Genomic DNA, 23,787 nt, shown 5'->3' with positions numbered 1-23,787 from the left:
GTTGGAGAGAGAGAGAGATAGATAGATAGATAGATAGATAGAGAGAGAGAGAGAGAGAGAGAGAGAGAGAGAGAGAGAGAGAGAGAGAGAGAGAGAGAGAGAGAGGAAAATTAGAGAATTATGGCATGCAAAGATGAAATTCAAAAATAGAAATAAATAAAGGCTCTATCATCCTTTTGGGGATTCTTAAGAATAGGTATATGAACAGATAAATTGAGAATTTTCAGTCCTTCTATGTAGTACTGTCTTTTTTTTCCATTTACCTAAATAATCCTGAATTACTTTGCCTCACAGGTGACATGCATCTTTTCATAAGTTTTATTTTATTTCATGTTGTACTGATAACTGGTTTTTTAAGGAAATTTTCTCAGATTAGATCCCACTGAGTGCTGTAATAAGATGTCATTGTAGTCAGTGTCTAGTATTGGAATGTGTTATGTGTGTACCTTTGTGATGGGCATGATGTTGCCAGATTGTAGGTCAGCTCTTGGTGAGGCATTGCCACAGCACAAGCAAGGCAGAGCTACCTCAGAGTGCTTCTTTTTTTCTCCATCATGTGGTTTCTTGGACTGCTTCTGTTTTTACAGACCTTCATATTTTTCTTAATTTGCACTTTTATCCTCACCTTTTATATATTAACTATTTAGAAATGATAAATAATCATAATATATTTAAGTAATTTATATATATGAAATTAAACTACCTATATAAAAGCATGCAATAGAAAACAAACACTTAATCAAAATACTGATCAATGACTAAATGTGTGTAATCCTATGTTATGTTATTAAATAGGATCTGTAATAGATTAAAAGGTAACAGTTGATTGCAGTACTGAAGGAAGCTTTAGCAAGTCAGTTGTCACCTTGTATGCTTGTGGCAACTGGCAGGCACCACCCCTGCTTGACTGGACTGTTGCTTGTGTGCAGACATTATTCATCTTGCCCATGGAACAGTGTAGTATCTTGTTGACACTGTATTCAGGGAGAATATCTGGTTGTTTAAAGTCTCTTGAATGTCAGATGCATAGAGTAAGTTTGAAAACAAGTTGTAGATGATTTTATTCTAATACAGCTTCCTCCCGATACACTTGACAGAACATAGCCGCCCATTGGATCAAGGTAACACTGTCTCCCCCTTGTCTCACTACATGTTTGGCATTACTCAGATGTTTTCATCCTGCTGGTGTCTATATATCAGACCTCTCTCCCCTCTATATTTTTTTACATGGATTTTACAGAAAATGCATACCTTTTTATAGTTGAGGAAAATTAGCTGTTTTTTTGCTAGCCAGCCACAGTTTCCTCCCATTAATTGACCACACTTTTTTAAATAGACTGCCAAGATGTGAGACATTCCTCTTAGACACTGATACATGACATTGTTGCTTTAGTATATTCTTATGCTGCCAACACACCATTGGCTGTGATTCTTTTCCTTTTTTCCTCTTCCCCTTGGTTAGGTGCCACACAAGAAGAAACACACAGATATCATGGCACACTCCCACACTGCACCTGCTGCATCCCATGACAAAACACAAGTTGCTATAACATGCCAGCTCACTCCATCAAACAACCAGGCACATGCTCACCATTACAACTAGAATTAGTGATTACATTTTTATTTAGAGATTTTCCTAGCAATTACATGATGAAATTGATATAAAGGTTATCTAAGTTTTTTTTTTTTCTAATAAGAAAAGAAATGGTAATCTGGCATGGAATTTTGATGAATGTTTAGTCTGCATGACCAAGATGTGCATGTTGTTCACAAGTCAATAATTCTCTGTTGGCAGGATCTAGCGAATGCCTCATATCAGGTAATTCTACAGTTTCTATAACCCTCTGTAAATACTTTCAGTGTGTAAATAATGTAATAAGTAATCATTCAAAACAGTTGTCATATAAAGAGAACTATCTGTTGTTATGGAATTTTTTGCATGGATAACATGCTTGGGATGAACATTTCATATGGGGTAAGAGTGATGTTTGTACCTTAGAATACCCAGATTATCATCAGTGAGTATATAAAGGTGGAACTGTTGGAAAGTACTCAAAAGTTAATTGAATGAGATTTTACAATGATTATGTTTCTTGCTACACAAGGTGGAAATATATTGCAAATAATATATGGTCCTGTTGAACTTGATTTAAGTTGAGGGATTTTTATATTATCATATAGCTAATTAAGGTTATGTAGGATTGTGTTGGAACTTTGTTTATTACTGTGGAATTGTTTTCTTGTGTTCATCTTTTGAGTTTGTTCAAATTGGAATATCTCCAAAATTTTATGCAAGCGAAATTACTTAATGAACAGGAGAGTGAACCTGACAATAATAATGGTCATGGCTGAGGTACAACTAACACTCATGCTTCTGGACACTTGCAAGCACTGCATGGTCTCTGTGGACTAGCAGTGTGGTGTGCACTGTAAATGCCTTCAGCATTAAACAAGAACTCAAGAAGTTGATATGAGTGTTGATAAGAATATAACAAGTAAATGCAAGTACTTGAATGCCCCAATAAAAATAAACAAATTTTCACAAAATATATACTTGCTGTATGTAATACTTTCTTATATGAAAAGTGACAGATTCAGTGATAGGATTAAGGAGGCTGTGAAGCTTTCCAATGACACAACATACCACTGATATGTAGTAATGTATCATTCATCATAAAATGAAGAAGGAAGTCATTTATATATATATATATATATATATATATATATATATATATATATATATATATATATATATATATATATATATACTATATATATTTGTTACAGTCATTTTGCAAAATTGGTCATTTTACAAAATGCCTTGCCATTATGCAAAAAGACCAAATTTGTGGTCACATTGCAAAATTACCTAAATATCTCGACATTTTGCAAAAAGACCAAGATTTTGAAAAATTTGCATTATTATCATTGGTCAGCTTACAAAATATCCAAACAGCAAGTAGCCAGATGGAAAAAAAAGCGAGTAAACGATAGAAGGTAGATAAAGATAGAAGGTGTGTGTGTGTGTATTTACCTAGTTGTATTGTACAGGATTCAAGCGGGGCTCATAGTGTCCTGTCTCCATATCTCCATTTATCTAGTTTTTCTTTAAAGTTATGCACACTAGGTGCTGTGACAATTCCATTATCCAATGCATTCCATTTTTCCACTGTTCTGTGTGGAAAACTGTATTTTCCAATATCCTTCACACACTACCTCATCCTGATCTTCTTTCCATGTCCTTTTGTTCTTCCATCTTCTTTCGTTAACGGCACCAGGTCTTCTTTGTCTATCTTTTCAATATCATTTACTATCTTATACATTGTTATTAGGTCCCCGCATTCTCTACTATCTTGTAAGGTTGGTAGTCCCATTTCCTTCAGTCGTTCTTCATATGTGAGTTTCTTTAATTCCGGCACCATCTTTGTAGAAATCTTCTGTATCCTTTCCAATTTTCTTGTATCCTCTTTAGAGCTCGAAGACCATACCACTGCTGCATATTCCAGCCTTGGGCGTATCATGCTTGTGATGATTTTTTTCATCATATCTTTATCAATGTAACGAAATCCCATTCATCTTATATGATAGTCCAAATATCTTGTTTATGTGTTTATCAGGGCTCAGATTTTCTTGTATGATCACTCTAAGATCTTTTTTCTTTTTAGTTTTTATTATTTGCTCCTCTCCCATCAAATAGTACCATACTGGTCTTCTCTTACTCTTTCCTAGTTCCATTATGTGGCATTTCTTGACATTAAACTCCAATTTCCACTTCTTGCTCCATTCATAGATCTTGTTTAAATCTTCCTGCAACAGCAGACAGTCCTCTCTGGTTTTGATAACTCTTAGCAACTTTGCATCATCAGCGAATAAATTTATATAACTGTTTTCCCCAATGTGAATGTCGTTTACATAAACTTGAAACATAATGAGAGCTAACACTGACCCTTGTGGCACTCTGCTAGTTACTTTACCCAAAGATGAGTATGTATCTCTAATCACAGTTCTCATTTCCCTATCCTTCAAATAATCTCTTGTCCATTTGAGCAAGGTTCCATGTAGTCCTCCTACATCCTCTAGTTTCCAAAGAAGTCTTTCGTGCGGGACTTTATCAAAAGCCTTTTTAATGTCCAGGTATACTGTGTCTACCCATCCATCTCTGTTTTCAAGTCCTGCAATAACTCGAGTAGAAGCTTAATAAGTTTGATACACATGACCGCCCTGTCTGAACCTAGATTGTCTGTTCGATATGACCTGCTTTTCTTATAGAATTTTAACCCATTTTTCTTTGATAATTATTTCACATAACTTCCCTACGACACTTGTAAGTGACACTGGTCTACAGTTTAGTGGTTCAGTTGCCTTTATCTCCTTTAGATATCGGTATTACATTGGCTCTCTTCCACTCTTGTGGAACTTTCCCTTCATTTATTGAACTTTGAATTATTTCCCAAATTGGCTCCAGTACTTGCTCTTTACATTCTTTTAACACCCAGCCTGATACACCATCTGGCCCCATTGCATTCCTGACTTCCAACTTTTTCAGTAATCTTCCAATATCCTCTTTGTGCACTGCAATCTCCTGTAATTCTTGGCAATCCAATGTCCTATTAGGTTCTGTGAAATCATCTTCTGCAGTGAATACCATTTTGAAGTTTTCATTCATTATTTTACACATCTCCTTCTCTGTTTAGTATGTCTTCCCTTCTTTAATTTTTTTCAATTGTTTCCTTATTCTTTGTTTTGCCGTTTATAGACGTGTAGAAAAGTTTGGGTTCATCTTTGCTTTTATCCACTACATCTTTCTCAAACTTTCTTTCTTCCTCTCTCCTTACTTTAATATATATGTGTGCGTGTGAAGGTTCTGTCTTACATTTCATCTCTATCTCTCATCCTCATATCAAAACTTTCCCTTCCAGTGATATTGTCTGCCCCCTGAAGTATCCTCCGTTATGAATTGTTATTACTCATGTGTTGGTCTGTGCCTGTGTCCAGCATGTGCCTCGTGGAGAATGTTTGCAAGATAGAAAGGTCATGCCACTGAACTGTACATACACTCAAACACCATCAGGAAACTTTAGGATCTGTACATGAGCTGACTATTGCATGAAGAATTCTGTTGTACAGTTCTGATCAATATTTATTTCAGGACATGTGTAATTAAGTGTGAGAGTGAGCATGGGGTAGGGATGGGTGAGTGCTACCAAGTGGCATGTACAGAACTAATGCATGGGGTTCTTCTCCCATCACTTGTGTTTTTCCAATCACTGTATATATATACTCTTGTCACCTTCACTTCCACCCTCCTCCCTCGCCTCTGCCTCCATCTTCTTCACTTGTCTGCGGTGCCACCACATCAGAATCTGGGCTACCATGGCCGTCAGGTTTTGCCAGAGAACCTCAAGATTCAGTTCCGCAATGTGGCCATGATGGTGCCTGACCGACAGATCATTATAAGGGTGAAGCTGGCCTCATGTGGCTTTCTTGAGAACATTACTTTGGCTCGCAAATTCTTCACATTGTACAAGCTGTGTGAGGAGCAGTTAACCAAACAGGTATGCATGTTAATCACTTCCTAGGAAGAGACAAATCTGTTAGCCCAGATTTACAGTATTGTTGGTTTGGGAGTAGAGGGTGTTGAGGTTCACTGACTAATATTATGGTAAAGAACTTTTATTTAGAGACATGTTTGTATCAGTGAGATTAGATTAGATTAGAAAAAAAACAGCATATGAATACACAAAAAGTCTTATAGCTTGACTTTATTACTTCTTATACAAATTAAGTCTGTAGCCTGCCATGGTTGTTTTTCAGAGACATTGGTTGTGTAATTATTTTTAGCCCACAATGCTGAGATAAATAATAAATACATTTCTGTTCTATGATCACTCTAGGTGCATTATGACTTTGGGCTGAGAAACATTTTGTCTGTACTGAGAACTCTTGGAGCTTCTAAACGAGCAAACCCTAAAGATTCTGAGTCCACCATTGTGATGCGAGTGTTGCGGGACATGAACCTTTCCAAGCTGGTGGGTGAGTACCTGTGTCACTGTGTGGAGAATATTTATTGAGTTTATCTTCTGTCTATCACAGCTTCCCTTTGGAACTATTTATGTAACAGAATATTATTATTGACGTTATTCTTCCTTTTCTGTAGTATTTCACTGATTCATTCCCTTAATAAATAGAAAGATTTTAAGTTATGTGGTGATGCCCATCATAACTCTCCACTGGAAATAATGAAATAATTTAATATTATGATCAACTTTGTTTTTTTCACTGGCATATCACTCTTCCATTCCATTGAAAAACAGAAGATTATTAGGTTGTAGAATTTATTCTCTCCTTTCCACATATTTTAATTGACATTCTGAACAATTATTTGTATTACAGATGAAGACGAACCACTCTTCATGTCCCTGATTGATGACCTGTTTCCAAACATGACACAGGAGAAAGGTTATCACAACCAACTCACCACCGCCATTGGGGAGGTGGTCAATGAGCTTGGCCTTGTCAATCATCCACCATGGACACTTAAACTTATCCAGGTCAGTCTGGAACACACCAGAAGTACTCTAGTAATATAATCTTTTTGAGTTAGATCCTCCATTTACTCTTTTTATATTCTGTATGTCTTTTTTTTTTTTTTTTTTTTTTTTTTTTTTTCTTCCTCTCTCACTCTCTTATATCCTGGCCTATAGCGCCTGTAGATAACTTGAAGAGTATTGGAAGCGCTGTTAAGCTTCCACCCATTAGTGGCAAGGGCAATTTTATTTATAGTGGTACCCATATTAGGGCCCATATCACCACCCAAGTGCATCTTTGGTGTAACCACTTAGAAGTTGGGTATCATGGTAACACATAGGTAACTTTAAACCACTCAACAAATGGCAAAGTGTTTAAGGAAGTGTGTTCCGTTAGTACAGTGGGTATCCAAGTTATAAGATAATGAGTTATGGGCATTCAGAAATATGAGCAGTCTACTCACAAAATTAAAATGTGCTCAGTGTTGTTCCCTTTGGCAACCACAAGTTCAAGTTTGGCAATATGTGCCATATTTGCTAGCATTCTGTAGTACTATACCCAGCATATTCTAAACTGGACAGTCAGGTTTGGTCTTCTGTTTGAGTTAGTCCTCTAATGTTCCCTCATGTCCACAGTTTTTCATTCAGCTTTTGAGATTGGCAGTTTAGGTTCTCTATTTGGGTTTTCTTCAAAAAAGTACTTGTCCACATTGTAGGTAAATACCATAGGTTGGCTATGAAGATGACCATACAGTCAGCTTGAAGGAGAATGGTCCAAATTATGATGTGAGTCATAGGCAGAATGAGTTTAGAGGAGCCTTCTGAAACATATTTCCCTTGCAACTCAAATGTGCTCTGTACTTCAATTAGAATTAGAATTAATTATTCATATATTTTCTATATTTTTCATATGTGCCACAAAAATTATAGTAGTACAGTGGAACCTTGATTGCTGAACTAAGTGATTCCTTTGTTAACTGAAATGTTTGCAAACCAAACTAATTTTCTCATTGAAATAATTAATGTAAACCAAATTATTCTATTCAAGCCTCAGAAGCATAATATTTTATTTTTATTTTTAAATGTTTCTGGTGACAAGGAATATAGAAGGAAATTATGGTTAGGAAAGTTTGGCCTTGCATGAACCATGTGTTGGCTGGAAGGAATCATTAGAGCATATGGATCTATGTACAGCAGAGATTGTTGGACTGCTCAGGACAGCACATGCTTTTCTAATTGTACCTGGTCTCCCTTATTTACGTAAATGAAATGTCCGTAATCCAGGAAGTCCGTGATAACTTCACAGGTTATAGGCATTCCTGGTAGGTATGGTCTTTCTGGGGCATCCAGACACCAGAACATGAAATGAAGTGTGACAGGATGGCAGAACACATACTGTCATGAGTAGCACAACACTTCTTGCCTTACACAGACTCGTATGCTTCAGTGTTTCCAGCCAACACATATTTGATGCAAAGTGAGATTTTGTTTTTTCCTCTGGAATTATCTTTCCAGCCAACCTGAAAAATTGCAGGTAGGAATGGGTAAGCAACTCAGGTTTAACACTCCATCAAGCCTCTGGGAAGGTGGTTCACCATTAAATTAATGAGAAACTAAGACAATAGCAAAAAGACTTGGCAGTGTATGTTAATTATACTACTCACAGTAGGTGGTCCACAACACAGCTGAGTAAGTGAATGCATGGTTGTCAGCTGAGAGGCTTTGTGGGATGTGTGTGTTCACACACTGAAAGACCATTCCTGAACTGATATGAAAATTATTTGAAAAAAAAAAAATCTTGAACAAAAACATTTGTGAACCAAGGTTCCTCTATAATGCCTTAAAGTAGAGATAAAAAAATGAGATAATCAGAGAGAGATAATCAGAGATTGAGTGAAATAGGTAAAATGTTGTTCCTTAAAAATATTAAATAACATTAAAAGATTGGTAATTAAAAAAAAAAAAAAAAAAAAGCATCATGGCATATCTGTGGTTAATGGTTTTCTCTGCTGGTGTGCTTCATATGGAGCACAGCTGTATGAGACTCAGCGGGTGAGACACGGAATGATGACTCTTGGGCCCAGTGGTGCTGGCAAGACCTCCTGCATCCAAGTCCTGATGAAGGCACTCTCCAGAACAGGACTCCCTCACAGGTTTGCTGCATATGCTTTTGATCTTACCATGTTAGATATATATAATATTTGAAGCTGGAATTGAGATTTGAAGAAATCATACCAGAATCAACAAACTCTATGTTGTAAGAATCTTGGCTCATTACTGATTTGTTAGAAATTGTCAACCATATCCTTCAAAATGGATATAAAAATTCTGGGACAATAAAAAAAGATGGTTTGGTGAAAAAAGTATTTCATTATTTCATTGTTGCTTAATTGAACTTTGCAGACAATGATTTAGCATACTGATATAATGATTTTTCACTGATTGTTATATGTCACATTACATTTCAAGGATGACTAAGGTGATTTGATAACAACAAAATATTATTATGCCTGTTACTGATCCTGACACAGGGAACTGAGGATGAACCCAAAGGCCATCACCTCAGCCCAGATGTTTGGCCGTCTGGATGTGGCCACCAATGACTGGACAGATGGTATCTTCTCTACACTCTGGCGTAAGACATTGAAGGCCAAGAAAGGTGAGAAAAGGACTGGATTTTTTTGTTTCTTTTTTTATGCAAGAGGGGAAGCTGGCCAAGGGCAACTAATTATTTAAGAAAACACCCACTTCATTGCCAGTTCCCTAAATAAAGTCTTGTACAGCGAGGCTGCAGGAAGAGGGGAAGCATGCAGTTAGCAAGATATCAGTAGATCAATTAGCATGAAAGATAGCAAGGGATGCAACATTCTGGCAGTGAGAAAAAAGCTGAAGATAGTCAGACAGAGGAGGGGAGTTGATGAGACGAGAAGCCTTTGATTCCACCCTTTCTAATAAAATTGTGTGAGTGGAATCCCCCCTGCAAACATGTGAAGAGTACTCCATATAAGAACGGATAAGGCTCTTATACAGAGTTTACAGTTGGAGGGGCGAGAAAAACTGGTGGAGATGCCTCAGAACGCCTAACTTCATAGAAGCTGTCTTAGCAGAAGAGATGTGAAGTTTCCAGTTTAGATTATGAGTAAAGGATAGACCAAGGATATTCAGTATAGAAGATAGGAACAGCCGAGTGTCATTGAAGAAAAGGGGACAGTTGTCTGGAAGGTTGAGGTAATAGATGGAGGAATAGAGTTTTTGAGGCATTGAACATTAAGTTTTCTATGCCCCAATCAGAATTCTTAGAAAGACCAGATGTCTGGCATTCAGTGGCATCCCTATATGATCTGTTGATTTTCTGAAGGGTTGGTCATCTCTGAAAAGACATGGAAAGATGTATGGTGGTATCATCAGTGTAGAAGTGAATAGGGCAAGAAGTTTGGTTAAGAAGATCATTAATGAATAATAGAAAGAAAGTTGGTGACAGGACAGAACCCTGAGGAACACCACTGTTAATAGATTTAGGAGAAGAACAGTGGCCATCTACCACGGTTGCAATAGAGCAGTCAAAAAGGAAGCCTGAGATAAAGTTGCAGAAGGAAGGATAGAAACCATAGGAGGGCAGTTTTGAAATTGAAGCTTTGTGCCAGACTCTATTGAAAGCTTTTGATGTCTAATATAACAGCAAAAGTTGCACTAAAATTCTCTAAAAGAGGATGACCAAAACTCAGTAAGAAAAGTCATATCACCAGTTGAGTGGCCTTGACGGAAGCCATATTGGTGATCAGATAGGAGATTATTAAGTGACTGATGTTTGAGAATTTCCCTATTGAGGATCAATTAAAAAACTTTAGACAAACAAGAGCTGAAAGCAATAGAGTGGTAGTTTGAGGGATTAGAACAATCACCCTTTTTAGGAACAGCTGAATGTAGGCAGACTTCCAGCACAAAGGAAAGATAGAAGTTGTTAAGTATAGTTGAAAGAGTTTGGCCAGGCAAGATGCAAGCATGGAAGCACAGTTTTTTGAGAACAGTAGGAGAGACCCCACCATGCAGGTCCATGAGCCTTTCAAGGGTTTAAGCCACCAAGGGCATGGAAAACATCATTACGAAGAATTTTAATTGATGGCATGAAATAGTATGTGTCTGACTCACCATATCAGTAACACTGAACTATTGGACTATGACTCATAAGTTAATAATTTGTTCATCACCAGACTCTCGCTTGTGAACACATGTGCTTTTCCTTCACCCAACACACACACTGCTGCCTCCCTGTCACTTTTGCCAGAGGGGGTCAGGGCTAAGCTCTGTGGAGTCATTGAAACCTGCTTGGCACAGGATAGTTAAAGGCTTTGGTTGTCACCAGCTTTTTAGGCCTGATTGACATGATCCTTAACCTTTGTTGGGTAACCTCTACCAAGTGATGAGGAGATAATGATAAGCCAGAACCTTTCAAACAACAAGGGCAGGGCATAAAACAGGTGAAGTACCCAAAGGAGGCAGGGTGGAAGCTATACATAAGACTGCCACCAAAGCCACAATAATCTGACCAAATAAGGAAGGAGCAGATGCTTTCTTTTCTCTCTCTCTCTCTCTCTCTCTCTCTCTCTCTCTCTCTCTCTCTCTCTCTCTCTCTCTCTCTCTCTCTCTCTCTCTCTCTCTCTCTCTCTCTCTCTCTCTTTAGTCATTATTCCTATAAAATGTGATTGAATACTATAACCTGTCATTCTGCTACCAGCATAGCACACTACGTTTAGTAACTTTTTCTTTAAATTGATATTAGGTTTCTCCCTTCATTTGGGCAGTTGACTTATGTACAAGTACCATAAATTGCTAATTTTCTGGCTAGAAATCAGGCTTGATCTATATATGAGATCAACCTATATTCAAGGAACTACGATGTGTGTGTGTGTCGATATATATATATATATATATATATATATATATATATATATATATATATATATATATATATATATATATATATATATATATATGTGTGTGTATTTACCTAATTGTATTTACCTAATTGTAACATACGGGAAAGGAGCTATGCTCATACTGTCCCATCTCCATATCTACTAATGTCCAGCTTTTTCTTAAAATCATGAATATTCCTTGCGTTGACCACTTCCACGTCTAAACTATTCCATGCTTCCACCCTTCTATGAGGAAGCTATATTTTTCACATCTCTCCTATAAGTGGCCATTTTAGTTTTTCCCATGCCCTCTCGACACTCTTTCATTCCACATACACAGATCTTCCCTATCCATTTTTTCCATGCCAATCATCATTCTGTATATTGCTATCAGGTCTCCCCTTTCTCTTCTGTTTTCCAGGGTCGGAAGTTGCATTCTGTTCAGTCTGTCTTCATAAGTCAAATCTCTTAAGTCAGGCACCATTTTGTTGCAGCCCTCTGTACTTTCTCTAGTTTCTTTATGTGTTTCTTTAAGTTCGGAGCCCACTGTATTGTTGCATATTCAAGCCTTGGTCTTATCATTGCAGTAATTATTTTCTTCATCATTTCTTCATCTAAATATACGAACGCCACTCTTATGTTCCTCAATAAGTTCAATACTTCTCCAATTATTTTGTTTATATGTCTCTCTGGCGATAGGTCATTGGTAATTGTCACCCCAAGGTCTTTTCTTCATGACTGGTTTTATGTCTTCATTTCCTATCTTGTACATACTCCTGATTCTTCTTTCACTCTTGCCAAACTCTAATTTCTTGCATTTTGTCGTGTTGAACTCCATTTGCCATGTACAGCTCCATTTCCATATTCTGTCCAAGTCTTCCTGGAGTAGTTCGCAATCTTTGTCACATCTCACTTTTCTTAACAATTTTGCATCGTCTGCAAATAGGCTCACATAACTGGACACCCCATCCACCATGTCATTTATGTAGACTGCAAACATTACTGGTGCCAACACTGATCCCTGTGGGACTCCACTCTCCACCAAGCCCCATTCTGATGGTCTGTCCTTAATTATTGTTCTCATTTCTCTTCCTACCAAAAGTCTTCCATCCATTTTAGTAAACTGCCATGCACTCCTCCTACCATTTCAAGTTTCCAGATCAGTCTCCGGTGTGGTACCTTATCAAAGGCCTTTTTTAAATCCAGATATATTCCATCAGCCCAACCATCTCTTTCCTGTATTACATCTATCACCCTCGAATAGTAACATATCAGGTTTGTCGTGCATGAATGCCCTTTTCTAAAACCAAATTGACACTCACAAAGTATGTCATTTTCTCCAAGAAGTCTGTCCATCTATTCTTCACCACCCTCTCACACATCTTAGCTACCACACTTGTAAGTGACACTGGTCTATAGTTCAATGGGTCTCTCTTGTTACCTGATTTATAAATTGGGACAATGTTAGCTCTTTTCCAGTCTTGGGGCACTACACCTTCCCTTAATGAGGCATCAATTACTTCACAAACTTTTTCTGCCAGTTGCTCCTGCATTCTCTTAAAATCCATCCTGATACCCCATCAGGTCCCACAGCTTTTCTCACTTCTAAACTCCCCATCATATTCTTGATCTCCTCCACAGTTACTTGAAACTCCTTCATAATCCCTTTCTGTTCCATTACCAGTGGCTTGTCAAAAGCAGTCTCCTTTGTGAATACCTTCCGAAAGCATCCATTCATAGCCTCTGCCATTTCCCTGGGATCCTCACTGCAAACTCCATTTACTTCTAAACTTTCAATACTTTCTCTATTTTTGATGTTGTTGTTCACATGTCTGTAAAAAAGCCTTGGTTGGTCTTTACATTTATCAATTATATCCTTTTCTTGTTTCTTTCTTTCTTCTCTTCTAATCAACACATATTCATTTCTTGCTCTTTTGTAACTTTCCACTGCTTAATCCGTCTTTTCCTTCTCCACCTCTTCCATGCATCCTCTTTTCTTGTTCTAGCCTTTTCACATCTATCGTTAAACCAGTCCTGCTTTCCAACTTCTCTATGTTGTCTTATTGGTACAAATTATTTTCTCACCTTCTTTGTATATTTTTATAAATTCCTTCCAATTTTCATTTGCTCCTTAGCACTCTTGAATTTCATCCAATTTGTCTCTTGAAAGAATTTCCTTAGGTTTCCAAAATCTGTCTTGGCATAATTCCATCTTCCCACTTTATATTCTTCATTTCTTCTAGATTTCTCTTCATCTATCACCTTGAACTCCAAAACTGCATGATCACTCTTTGCTAAAGGGCACTCCACCCTCATCTCCTCAATGACCATTGGCTCTGTACTAAAGACCAAGTCCAGTCTTGACGATGCTCCCTCTCCTCCAAACCTAGTATCTTCTTTGACCCACTGAGTTAACACATTTTCCATTGCCAGTGTCAATAGTGTATTTCCCATGTTGTCTCTGATCCTCCATTGACCAGTCCTCCCAACACACCTCTTTACAATTAAAATCTCCCATCATTATAGTTCATTCACAGCCACCCAACATTTCTTCCAGACATGTTCCTGTATCTCTTATCATTTCTTCATATTCCTGTACTGACCATGCATTTGTCTTAGGTGGTACGTACACCACTATGTAGTGCCTCTTTTTTCCTTCATTAGTTTCTGCTATGATCTTTAGCACTTCTGCCTTTCCCATACCTTCTTTCACTTGATCCACCTTTATATCTTTTTTAACCAGCAACATCACTCCTCCTCCCATCTTACCTACTCTATTTCTTTTCCAAACATTATATTTCCCTTCTCCAACCATCATCAGGTCTTCTCCTTCTCTCAGTTTTGTTTCAGTAAGACCCACAATATCTGGGTTCTTATCCCTCAAGTAATCGTTGAGTTCTAAAATCCCCAATATCACTCCATTTATGTTGGAATACATTACATTCCGCTCATACGTAAGTTTTGTGTGTGTGTGTGTGTGTGTGTGTATTCACCTATTCACCTAGTTGTAATTTTACAGGGCCTGGGTATCTTACTCGTGTGGCCCCGTCTCCATATCTACACACATCCAACTTTCCTTTAAAACTATGCACACTCCTTGCTGACACCACCTCCTCACTCAAACCATTCCACACCTCCACATATCTTTGTGGGAAACTATATTTCTTCACATCCTTCAAGCATATTCCCTTGGCTATCTTTTTACTATGCAATCTTGTAGTTCTACTTAAGTTTTCCTCTCTCAACATCATTTGCTCATTATCCACTTCATCCAGTCCATTCAACAGTTTATAAACCTGTATTAAATCTCCTCTTTCTCTTCTTTGTTCCAAGGTAGGTAAATTCATTTCTTTTAATCTCTCCTCATAGGTCATTTCTGCCAATTCCGGAACCATTTTTGTTGCCATTCTCTGCAATCTCTCCAACTTCCTTATATGCTTCTTTTTATAAGGGGACCAAACCACTCCAACATATTCCAATCTTGGTCTAATTACCATACTAATTAATTTCTTCATCATATCTTTATCCATATAATGGAATGCTAATCCAATATTTTTTATCAAATTATACGTTTCTCCAAACATCTTATCAATATGAGCCTCAAACTGCCCATGGTCTTGTATTATCACTCCCAAATCCTTTTCCTTTTCCACCTTTTTCAACACTACTTCTTCACCCATCTTATATGACCCTCTTGGCCGTCTTCCACTCTTTCCCATCTCCATCACATGACTTTTGCTCAGATTAAATTCCATTTGCCACCTCTTGCTCCACTCCCAAATCTTATCCAGGTCTGCCTGTAAAATTCCACAATCTTCTTCACTCTTCACACACCTACACAACTTCGCATCATCCGCAAACAAATTAATATAACTGTTTACTCCCTCTGGCATGTCATTTATATATAAAAGGGAAAGGATTGATGCCAGCACTGAGCCTTGTGGGACTCCACTCTCCACCACCAACCAGTCCGACCTTGCATCCCTTATTACCGTTCTCATCTCCCTCCATCTCAAGTAGTTTTCCATCCACTTTAACACTTTTCCTTTCAGTCCTCCATAAATCTCTACTTTCCATAACAGTCTCGTGAGGTACCTTGTCAAAAGCTTTCTTTAAATCCAAATATATACAGTCCATCCATCCCTCTCTCTCCTGTATTTTGTCAACCACTCTTGAATAAAAGCTCAGTAGATTTGTTACACATGACCTCCCTTTCCTGAAGCCAAATTGATGATCCGATAATAACTTATGATCCTCCAGGAACCGTATCCAATATTTCTTTATCACCCTCTCACAAATCTTACCGACCACACTTGTTAGAGACACAGGTCTATAGTTAAGAGGCTCTTCCTTACTGCCTCCCTTATAAATGGGCACCACTTCAGCTCTCTTCCACTCTACTGGTACTTCCCCTGTTTCTAATGAGCACCTTATAATATCATATAATGGATCAATCAATTCTTCTCTACACTCCTTCAATAATTTTCCTGAAACTTCATCTGGTCCCATCGCTTTATCATCTTTAAGTTCCTCCAACATTTTATATAACTCCTTTTTAGGTATCTTAATGTCCTCCATGTGCACATTTCCTTGTACATTCTGTGGCTTTACAAACATTGTTTCTTTAGTAAATACTTGCTGAAACCTATTATTTAGCAATTCCGCTATATTCTTAGGGTCATCTACTATCCCTTGCTCTCCTTTTAATCTTTCAATGGACTCTCTCTTTTTAAGTTTACCATTTATGAACCTGTAAAACAATTTTGGATGTTCCTTACTCTTGTCTACAATATCTTTTTCAAATTTTCTTTCTTCCTCCTCCTTACCCTCACATACTCATTTCTTGCCACTCTATAATTCTCCTTATTTAGTATATTCCTGCTCTTTTCCATCTTTTCCAAGCCACATCTCTCTTTTCCTTAGCCTTAACACAAGTTGCATTAAACCAATCCTTTCTTCCTTCCTCTCTTGGTTTATACTTTGGTACAAATTTCATAACTCCTTCTTTATAATATTTCATAAAAATCTCATATTTCTTTTGCACTTCTCTGATTTGTAACATCTCCTCCCAATCTAATTTTCTGAAATAATTTTTCAAACTTTCTGTGTCCATCTTTCTATAATTCAATCTACCACTCCTGTATGTCTCGTCCTTCCTTCGCTGTGTTGTTGCTATCTGCATTTCCATAACCACATGATCACTCTTTCCCAAAGGACACTTGTATTGTATATCTCCACATAGGTACACTTCTCTTGTTAACACCAAATCCAGTCTAGCCGGTTCATCATCTCCTCTATATCTAGTATTTTCCTTCACCCTCTGTTCCATCATATTTTCCATCATTAGATTAAGAAATCTCTCTCCCATGCTTCTTCTCCAACACCACTTACTAGATTTTCCCAATCCACCTCCTTACAATTAAAATCTCCTACTAGTATCACCTTTCTTTTTCCAGATAATACACTTTCCAAACTCTGTAAAGTATCCTTGATCATATTGTCGTATTCCTTAATGTCCAAGAATTTGTTTTAGGAGGTACATAGGTCACCATGATTATTAATTCTTTTCCATCACTTTTTATCCTTATGCTTATCACTTCTGCGTTGTTCTTCCCATACCAAACCTTATCCACATTTATTTATTTCTTCGTCATAATCATAACTCCTCCTCCACCTTTACTCTCTATCCTTTCTCCATATATTATATTTATTATCCAAATTTATCTTTGTTTTTTCATGCAATTTTGTCTCAGTCAAACACACAATATCAGGCTTCTCCACTATCATATAGTCTTGCAATTCCAATCTACTTGACAGTATCCCATCTATATTAGTATACATTACGGTCCACCCACTGCTCCTCTAGGGGTTCCTCCGTATTCCTTCTTTCCACATACCACTTTCTGACTCTCTCTCCTATAACTCTCGAAAAAAACTTTTCTCTTTCCTCCTTAGACCGCTCATCATGTTTCCTTCTCGCCTCTTCCACCAATTCCTTATATCTTCTCCTCTCTTCCTCATTTCTATTCTTTCTCACAAACACCTCTTTACAACCTTCTATCTCTCTTAACTTTGATGTTCTATATAGGACATCCTCCACAGATTGTTGTGACTTCAGTACCACTTTAATCGGTCTGTTCACTCCCTCCTTATACGGACCCAGTCTATGGATCTCTTCCACTTCTTCTTGTAGGTCTTTTTTCATCATCATTTAGATTTTTGAACAGATCTCTTACCGTTTTCAATTCTTCCTTAATTCTCTTCGGCTTGTTTGTTATATTTTGTTCTTTGTGTGTGTGTGTGTGTGTGTGTACAGTGGAGACTCATAACTCGAACGTCTAAATAGTTGAACTTTTCAAGTCGAACGCAAAAGTTCGACTTAATACTCGAAAAAATACCTATTAGTCGAACATCCATCCACATGACTGTAAACAAAAAGGGTCTCTCCCTTCCCGCTGCCCCACGCGCCCCACCGGTCCACTGCAGCCAGTTAATCCTTTGCTGTCCTAAGAATAACATTGTCCTGGGCTTTCTCTCTGCAGTTTTTTTTTTTTTTTTTTTTTTTTTTTTTTTTTTTTTTTTTTTTTTCCCTTTTTTAGAAGCTTACAGTGGCATCAAAGAGGCTTGTTAGTGGTGAGAATAAGCCTACAAAAAAGAATGAAGTGACAACCATCAAAAGGAAAAGGAAGATTATTGATAAATGCGAGAAAGGAGGAAGAATAAATCTACAGTAGCCACAATACTGAAGAAGAAAGTTCATTAAAAGAGCTCATGTGAAGATTGGTGTGAAAAGGTAATTCAAGTGAAAGAAATGGAAAAATTGTTGATTGGATAAATCAAAGGCAGATGGCTGGTGATTCTTTGTCAGATGGCATAATTTGTGTGAAGGCTAGGCTGCTGCATCGTGATCTTATTTCTGATACTACATCTGACTCCAATGATGATTTTAAAGCAAGTATAGGGTGGTTTGTGAATTTCAAGAAAAGAACTGGAGTTCATTCTGTTTTGAGGCATGGCGAACCCCCAAGTCAGAAGTAATCATAATGCTATACGTCACTATGTCACCAACTCTCACGATGGATGGTAGGAGTGACATTGATTTCATGATGTCTGATTCCGCCACCTTACTTCTACACCTCAGCTCTCTCGCCATGTTGCGGGGAGACAACTTTTGAATGAGAGTAGTATCAGAAGGACTTTGGAATTAATAGTTTCTACAATTATAGAGAGCGAAGATAGTGATGTTCTGGGCTCTGATACGAATATAGGAGGTTCAACCGCCGAGGGGGAGGACATTCCACTAGCATCACCAGCAATTCCTATTGTATGTATTTTATATATGTTTTTGCAAAAAATATACAAATTAGATAACTTTGCAAATATTTTGATTGAGAGAGAGAGAGAGAGAGAGAGGGTACAAGGAGCCCGTTTTCTATCGCTCTAGCCAAGGCCACTGGACCCAATTGGACGCAAGGCCATGTAGACTGATGATGCCACCTCATTCATCCTGTGATATTTTGGTGACTATAGCATCTAGAGACTTCTGGTTTATTGCCTTGCAAAGAGGAAGAGTTGCTTGTGGGCAGAACATCATTTGTTCTCACTCATTTATTGAATTTCCAAGTGTAATCAGTATATGAATACAGGCTATTTTGTTTGTTTCTCGCCAAACCTCCCGAGTTAGCACGAGCTAAAAATCCCAACATCTGAGTTTTAAGGGTTAATTGTGATGAAACTGGCCTGTTTTGGAAAAAAAAGAACTACCAAACATGATCTATATAACAAAGGAAGAGAAGTGTTTGCCAGGACACAAGCCCGTGAAAGACAGGCTAACCCTGCTTCTGTGTGCCAATGCTAACGGCGCCTGCAAAATTAAACTGCTGCTTTTTTCTAAACTTGGGTTTGGCAATGGCTGGAACGAATTACCTCATTTATAGGTATCAATAGTCGAACTTTTTAATACTCAAATGGCCATTTAGAACAAATTAAGTTTGAGTATTGAATCTCCACTCTATATACATATATATATATATATATATATATATATATATATATATATATATATATATATATATATATATATATATATGTAATATGCAATGGAGACACAATGCTCGAACATCTAAATACTCAAACACAAAAGTTTGATTTGATACTCAAGAAAATACCTGATAGTCAAAATTCCACACACGTGGTTGTAAACAAAGGCTCCATGATGTCCCCCTTACCCCTCTGCCAGTTGTGACTTGTGCAGCCGCAGTCATCAGAATAACATTCTCCTGTATTCTATTTTTAGTCTTTTAATTTATAAACTTACATGAATACCAAAGGCTTATTAGTGGTGAAAATATCTGGTAATCAAACAGCCGCACATTTGGTCTTTTACAAAGCTCTGTCATCTCCTTTCTCGCAGCTGCCACTATACCATTCTGATACCGAATTACTGGTAATACCGGTAATACCAGTAATACTGGTAATCCTGGTATCATAATACCAGTATACTGGATGCTGGTGCACATTCCTAGTCCTGCTGCAGTCTTGAGAAAAACAACATTCTTCTGTATTCTGTTGGTAGTTTTTCATTTAGAAACCTACGATGGCACCAAAGAGGCTTATTAATGAGAAAAATAAGGAATCTGGTGAGAGTGCAAGTGTTAGTGAGCCACAGCACTCCACTAGTGGGTTCACAGGAATCACACCTTGAGAAAAGTTACAAAGACATTTTCATGGATGGTGACTCATCCTCCAGCAACCTCCCTCTTCTTCTCACCCTTCTCTTCTAAGTTATCCATCACCAGCCTTCACTTACAATATGTACAAATAAAAATTGTAAAAAAAAAATAGTAATAATTGAAATTTTTATAAACTTGATGTTTTGCTAAGATTAGAACGAATTACCTGATTTATGGGTATTAATAGTCGAACATTTTAAGATTCAAGCAGCCATTTGGAACAAATTAAGTTCAAGTATTGAGTCTCCACTGTAAATATATATATATATATATATATATATATATATATATATATATATATATATATATATATATATATATATATATATATAATAAACTCTTAATTAATGCAAGCTTGTACAATGCAATTTTTATTTAACGCGACTTGACATTTAAGGAGATGTGAATGAATAACAATTTATTTTATTTAACACGGGTTAACTGGACTTTATGACATGAAGTGCACCCATGCTACTTCCGATGGGAACTGGGCTGAGATCCAAGAAACTTAACAACAATTGGAAAGTCTTCTGGCCACAAAATGGTATCTGCAAGCACATAGGGGGACATCGTTGCTAGCATGTTGCTTGCAAAACCACCTCCCAAGGAGAGGTTATTGTCTCATATATACATTTATGTTCACTAAACAATAGAACAAAGCAGGAAATAAGGAGACATTATTTTGTCTACTGCTGATTGGCGTCTTTTTGTGATCCTCTTTAGCATGTGTGTTGCTTTCACCACAATATTGTGTTTCTGTCCCTCTATTGCCTGCTACAATGGATATCATATCTTTGTATTTATATACAATCATGCCATGAGGATCACCCTGACTCCATGGCACAGAGTGATAGTTCAGAGATGCTCTGTTCCTTCCCACAGTCCTCACTCCTCACTCAGTCTGGAGTTAACATGCACCAAGGGTAGGTTGTTTTCTCTGCATTTTCACTTAGAGTCCTATACTATGGCATCCAAATGTCTTTCAACCTCCTCACAGGAAAGTGATTCCAAGAGATCAAGGAAGGCTGTGACTATTGAAATGAAGTTTTAAGTGTTAGATCACTATGATAGGGAGAAAAGACCTCGGTGATTGTCCCTGGTTGTCCATACAACAGGACTAAGGAAGAGCTCGTTTTATACCATCAGAGTTAATAAAATGAAAACATGTGTTTTTATTGTTTCCATGACCTAGTGATGTGTTCTAATAGTTTTTTTTAAGGTTTGAGTAATAAAATACCCAGAATGCTGATTTTCCCAGTGGCCAGGAACATAAATCCCTGCCCTATTACCATTGTTTTCTATGGAAAAATTGTTTGAAGTGTAATCTTGAATAACAAGATGTCTCCAGGAACATAACCCTTGTGTTAATTAAGAGTTGACTGTATATATATATATATATATATATATATATATATATATATATATATATATATATATATATATATATATATATATACGTATATATATACACACGTATACAGTAAATCCTCGTTATACGGTACATATGCGTTCCTGAAAACCTTACCGCAAATCAAAATTACCGTATACTGAACCCATTATAACATGTAGTAATAGGTAATGCGTTCCAGCACATCAAAAGTCACTCCTACAGAAATTAAAATACATGAAAATAGTCATATAAAAAAAATGTAAAGTTTTGGGGCCATTATGTGTGCGTCACTGTGCGTCGTGATAATATCCACAAAAAACACACAAAGATTTCACTTATGTTCAATGGGAAACGCGGGAAGAGATTGATTGTTGTTGTGACGTCATCCACGTCACACTTCCCGCGCCACTCCAGCTCAATGCTCACTGACAGCTGACTTTTGGCGGGATGTTCGGGCACTTTGGCCTCACACCTGAGGTTTCTTGTTGTTTACATATCGCTTGTGGACACTGGGCTAGCTAGAGTGTTCATTAAACTCTCCACAGTGCTGTAAACAACTAAACATGCCCAACAATTGCTTAGTGTTTGGATGCACCAACATGAAAAATAAAACAGCAGGTTTAGGCATTAAGTATTTCAAGTTTCCCAAGGAAAAAAATCGCAGACAGCAGTGGATTCAAGCTTGTTCCTGAGGTGATGTGTTCAATGTAGACAATGCAGTGATATGTTCTACGCATTTTACAAGTTCTGACTACAAGGGTGATTTAAACATCGCCTCTTAGGCACTGAGGCACCCAAGAGTTACAGGCCACTGATAGATACTGCAGTTCCATCCCTTAATTTACCTCAAGGTAGGTTAAATTGATTAATTTTCTAAACGATTATTGTATGCCTCTGTGCTGCTTATAGTGCTCTATAGCCTACCTGTGAAGAGAAAGCATTACCAGTGTTATTTAGGTATAAGCCTACTTCAGTTTCATCCCCAACTCATTTTCACTGATGATGTCATGTCATTTTTTGTCAAAATATATGTGTACTTTAGAATTAGGAATCTAAATAATAACATTAAGACAAATAAGAAAAAACTTAAGTCATGCAAAGGTCAAAACAGAAAGCTAATGAAACTGACCATATGAATAATATGTAGTTTATTTTTTCACTAGGACTATATTACCTGTTTTCCTTTGTTGTTTATGTTTTGATTAAGTGGATTATATTCAATAACAAATATTGAATATTTATGCTAACATTATGAATGGTGTGAACTTAATTTTTCTTTGTATTATGACTACTTTTTGCCATAGTTATTATGAATTTATTTGTGTTTACAATAGACCCTTTAATATTCCATTTATTCATCTAATTAGTAATGCATGCAAGTTATATGTAATGCAATTATAAAAAAGGGGGGGAGGGGAAGAGATAACAGGCTCCAAGGGTGGTCAACTTAAAGTCAGTACAGTAAGTTCTCATTATACGGTGTTCCTGAAAACCTTACCACAAATTGAAATTACCGTATACCAAACCTATTATAACATGTAATAATAGGGAATGCGTTCCAGCACGTCAAAAGTCACCCCTACAGAAATGAAAATGCATGAAAATAGTCATAAAAATGTAAAGTACCACGCGAAAGAAATAAACAAAATTTTTTTTATTTACTTTTCAGTCGCCATGTACTCTATCAGATGATATCCTTCTTGGGGTTAAGGGACAGTAGGGATTTCAGCCTTTACTCATCTTCTGCTGAGTGGGCAGACGAGGATAAGACGTCATCGTCTGCACTGTCAGAAGCATATGTGGAAGGGCCAGCTGTAGCAAGGTCGGCATGTTTCACTGGTTTGAAGAAAGAGGATATGGAGGAAACCCCAGCTGTAGCAGGGTCGGCAGGTGTGACAGGGAAGGCATGTCTGACTGGCTTGAAGAACAAGTAGATGGAGGACTGTTTGGTTTTTCTTGTTTTTTCATCATAGATTTCTTGATAAATCTTGACACTTTTCTCTACATCATGAGCCACTTTGCTACTCCTGGCAGGATTTGAGTCACGTCCCTTCAGGGTTTCCAGAGCTTTTTTGATACCACCGAGACATTCTCTAAGAGTTTTGATGTCCAGGCAACGCACAGGTTCTTCCCCGTCTCCCTCTTTTTTTTTTTTTGCCTCCTGTGATGCCTTGTCTAACTCTATAAGTTCATCATTTGAGAGAAGTTCAGCATGGCTTTCC

General features: G+C 37.3%; 1 protein-coding gene across 1 annotated transcript in view; it reads left to right on the top strand.

Moving 5' to 3' along the window:
- Positions 1-23,787, top strand: part of LOC123516667 (dynein axonemal heavy chain 5-like) — a gene marked incomplete at its 5' end in the record, with an annotated part of 331,873 nt that overhangs the window by 138,926 nt on the left and 169,160 nt on the right. Inside the window, 5 exons of the mRNA XM_045276268.1 lie at positions 5,361-5,555; positions 5,895-6,033; positions 6,394-6,551; positions 8,562-8,680; positions 9,059-9,186. Coding sequence (XP_045132203.1) covers positions 5,361-5,555; positions 5,895-6,033; positions 6,394-6,551; positions 8,562-8,680; positions 9,059-9,186 — 739 coding nt within the window. The remainder of the gene's footprint in view (positions 1-5,360; positions 5,556-5,894; positions 6,034-6,393; positions 6,552-8,561; positions 8,681-9,058; positions 9,187-23,787) is intronic.

The sequence above is a fragment of the Portunus trituberculatus genome, chromosome 41 (assembly GCF_017591435.1).
Source record: "Portunus trituberculatus isolate SZX2019 chromosome 41, ASM1759143v1, whole genome shotgun sequence".
Lineage (NCBI taxonomy): Eukaryota > Metazoa > Arthropoda > Malacostraca > Decapoda > Portunidae > Portunus > Portunus trituberculatus.
Note: the sequence above shows the minus strand (reverse complement) of the source record. Positions and strands in the feature narration are given on the sequence as shown.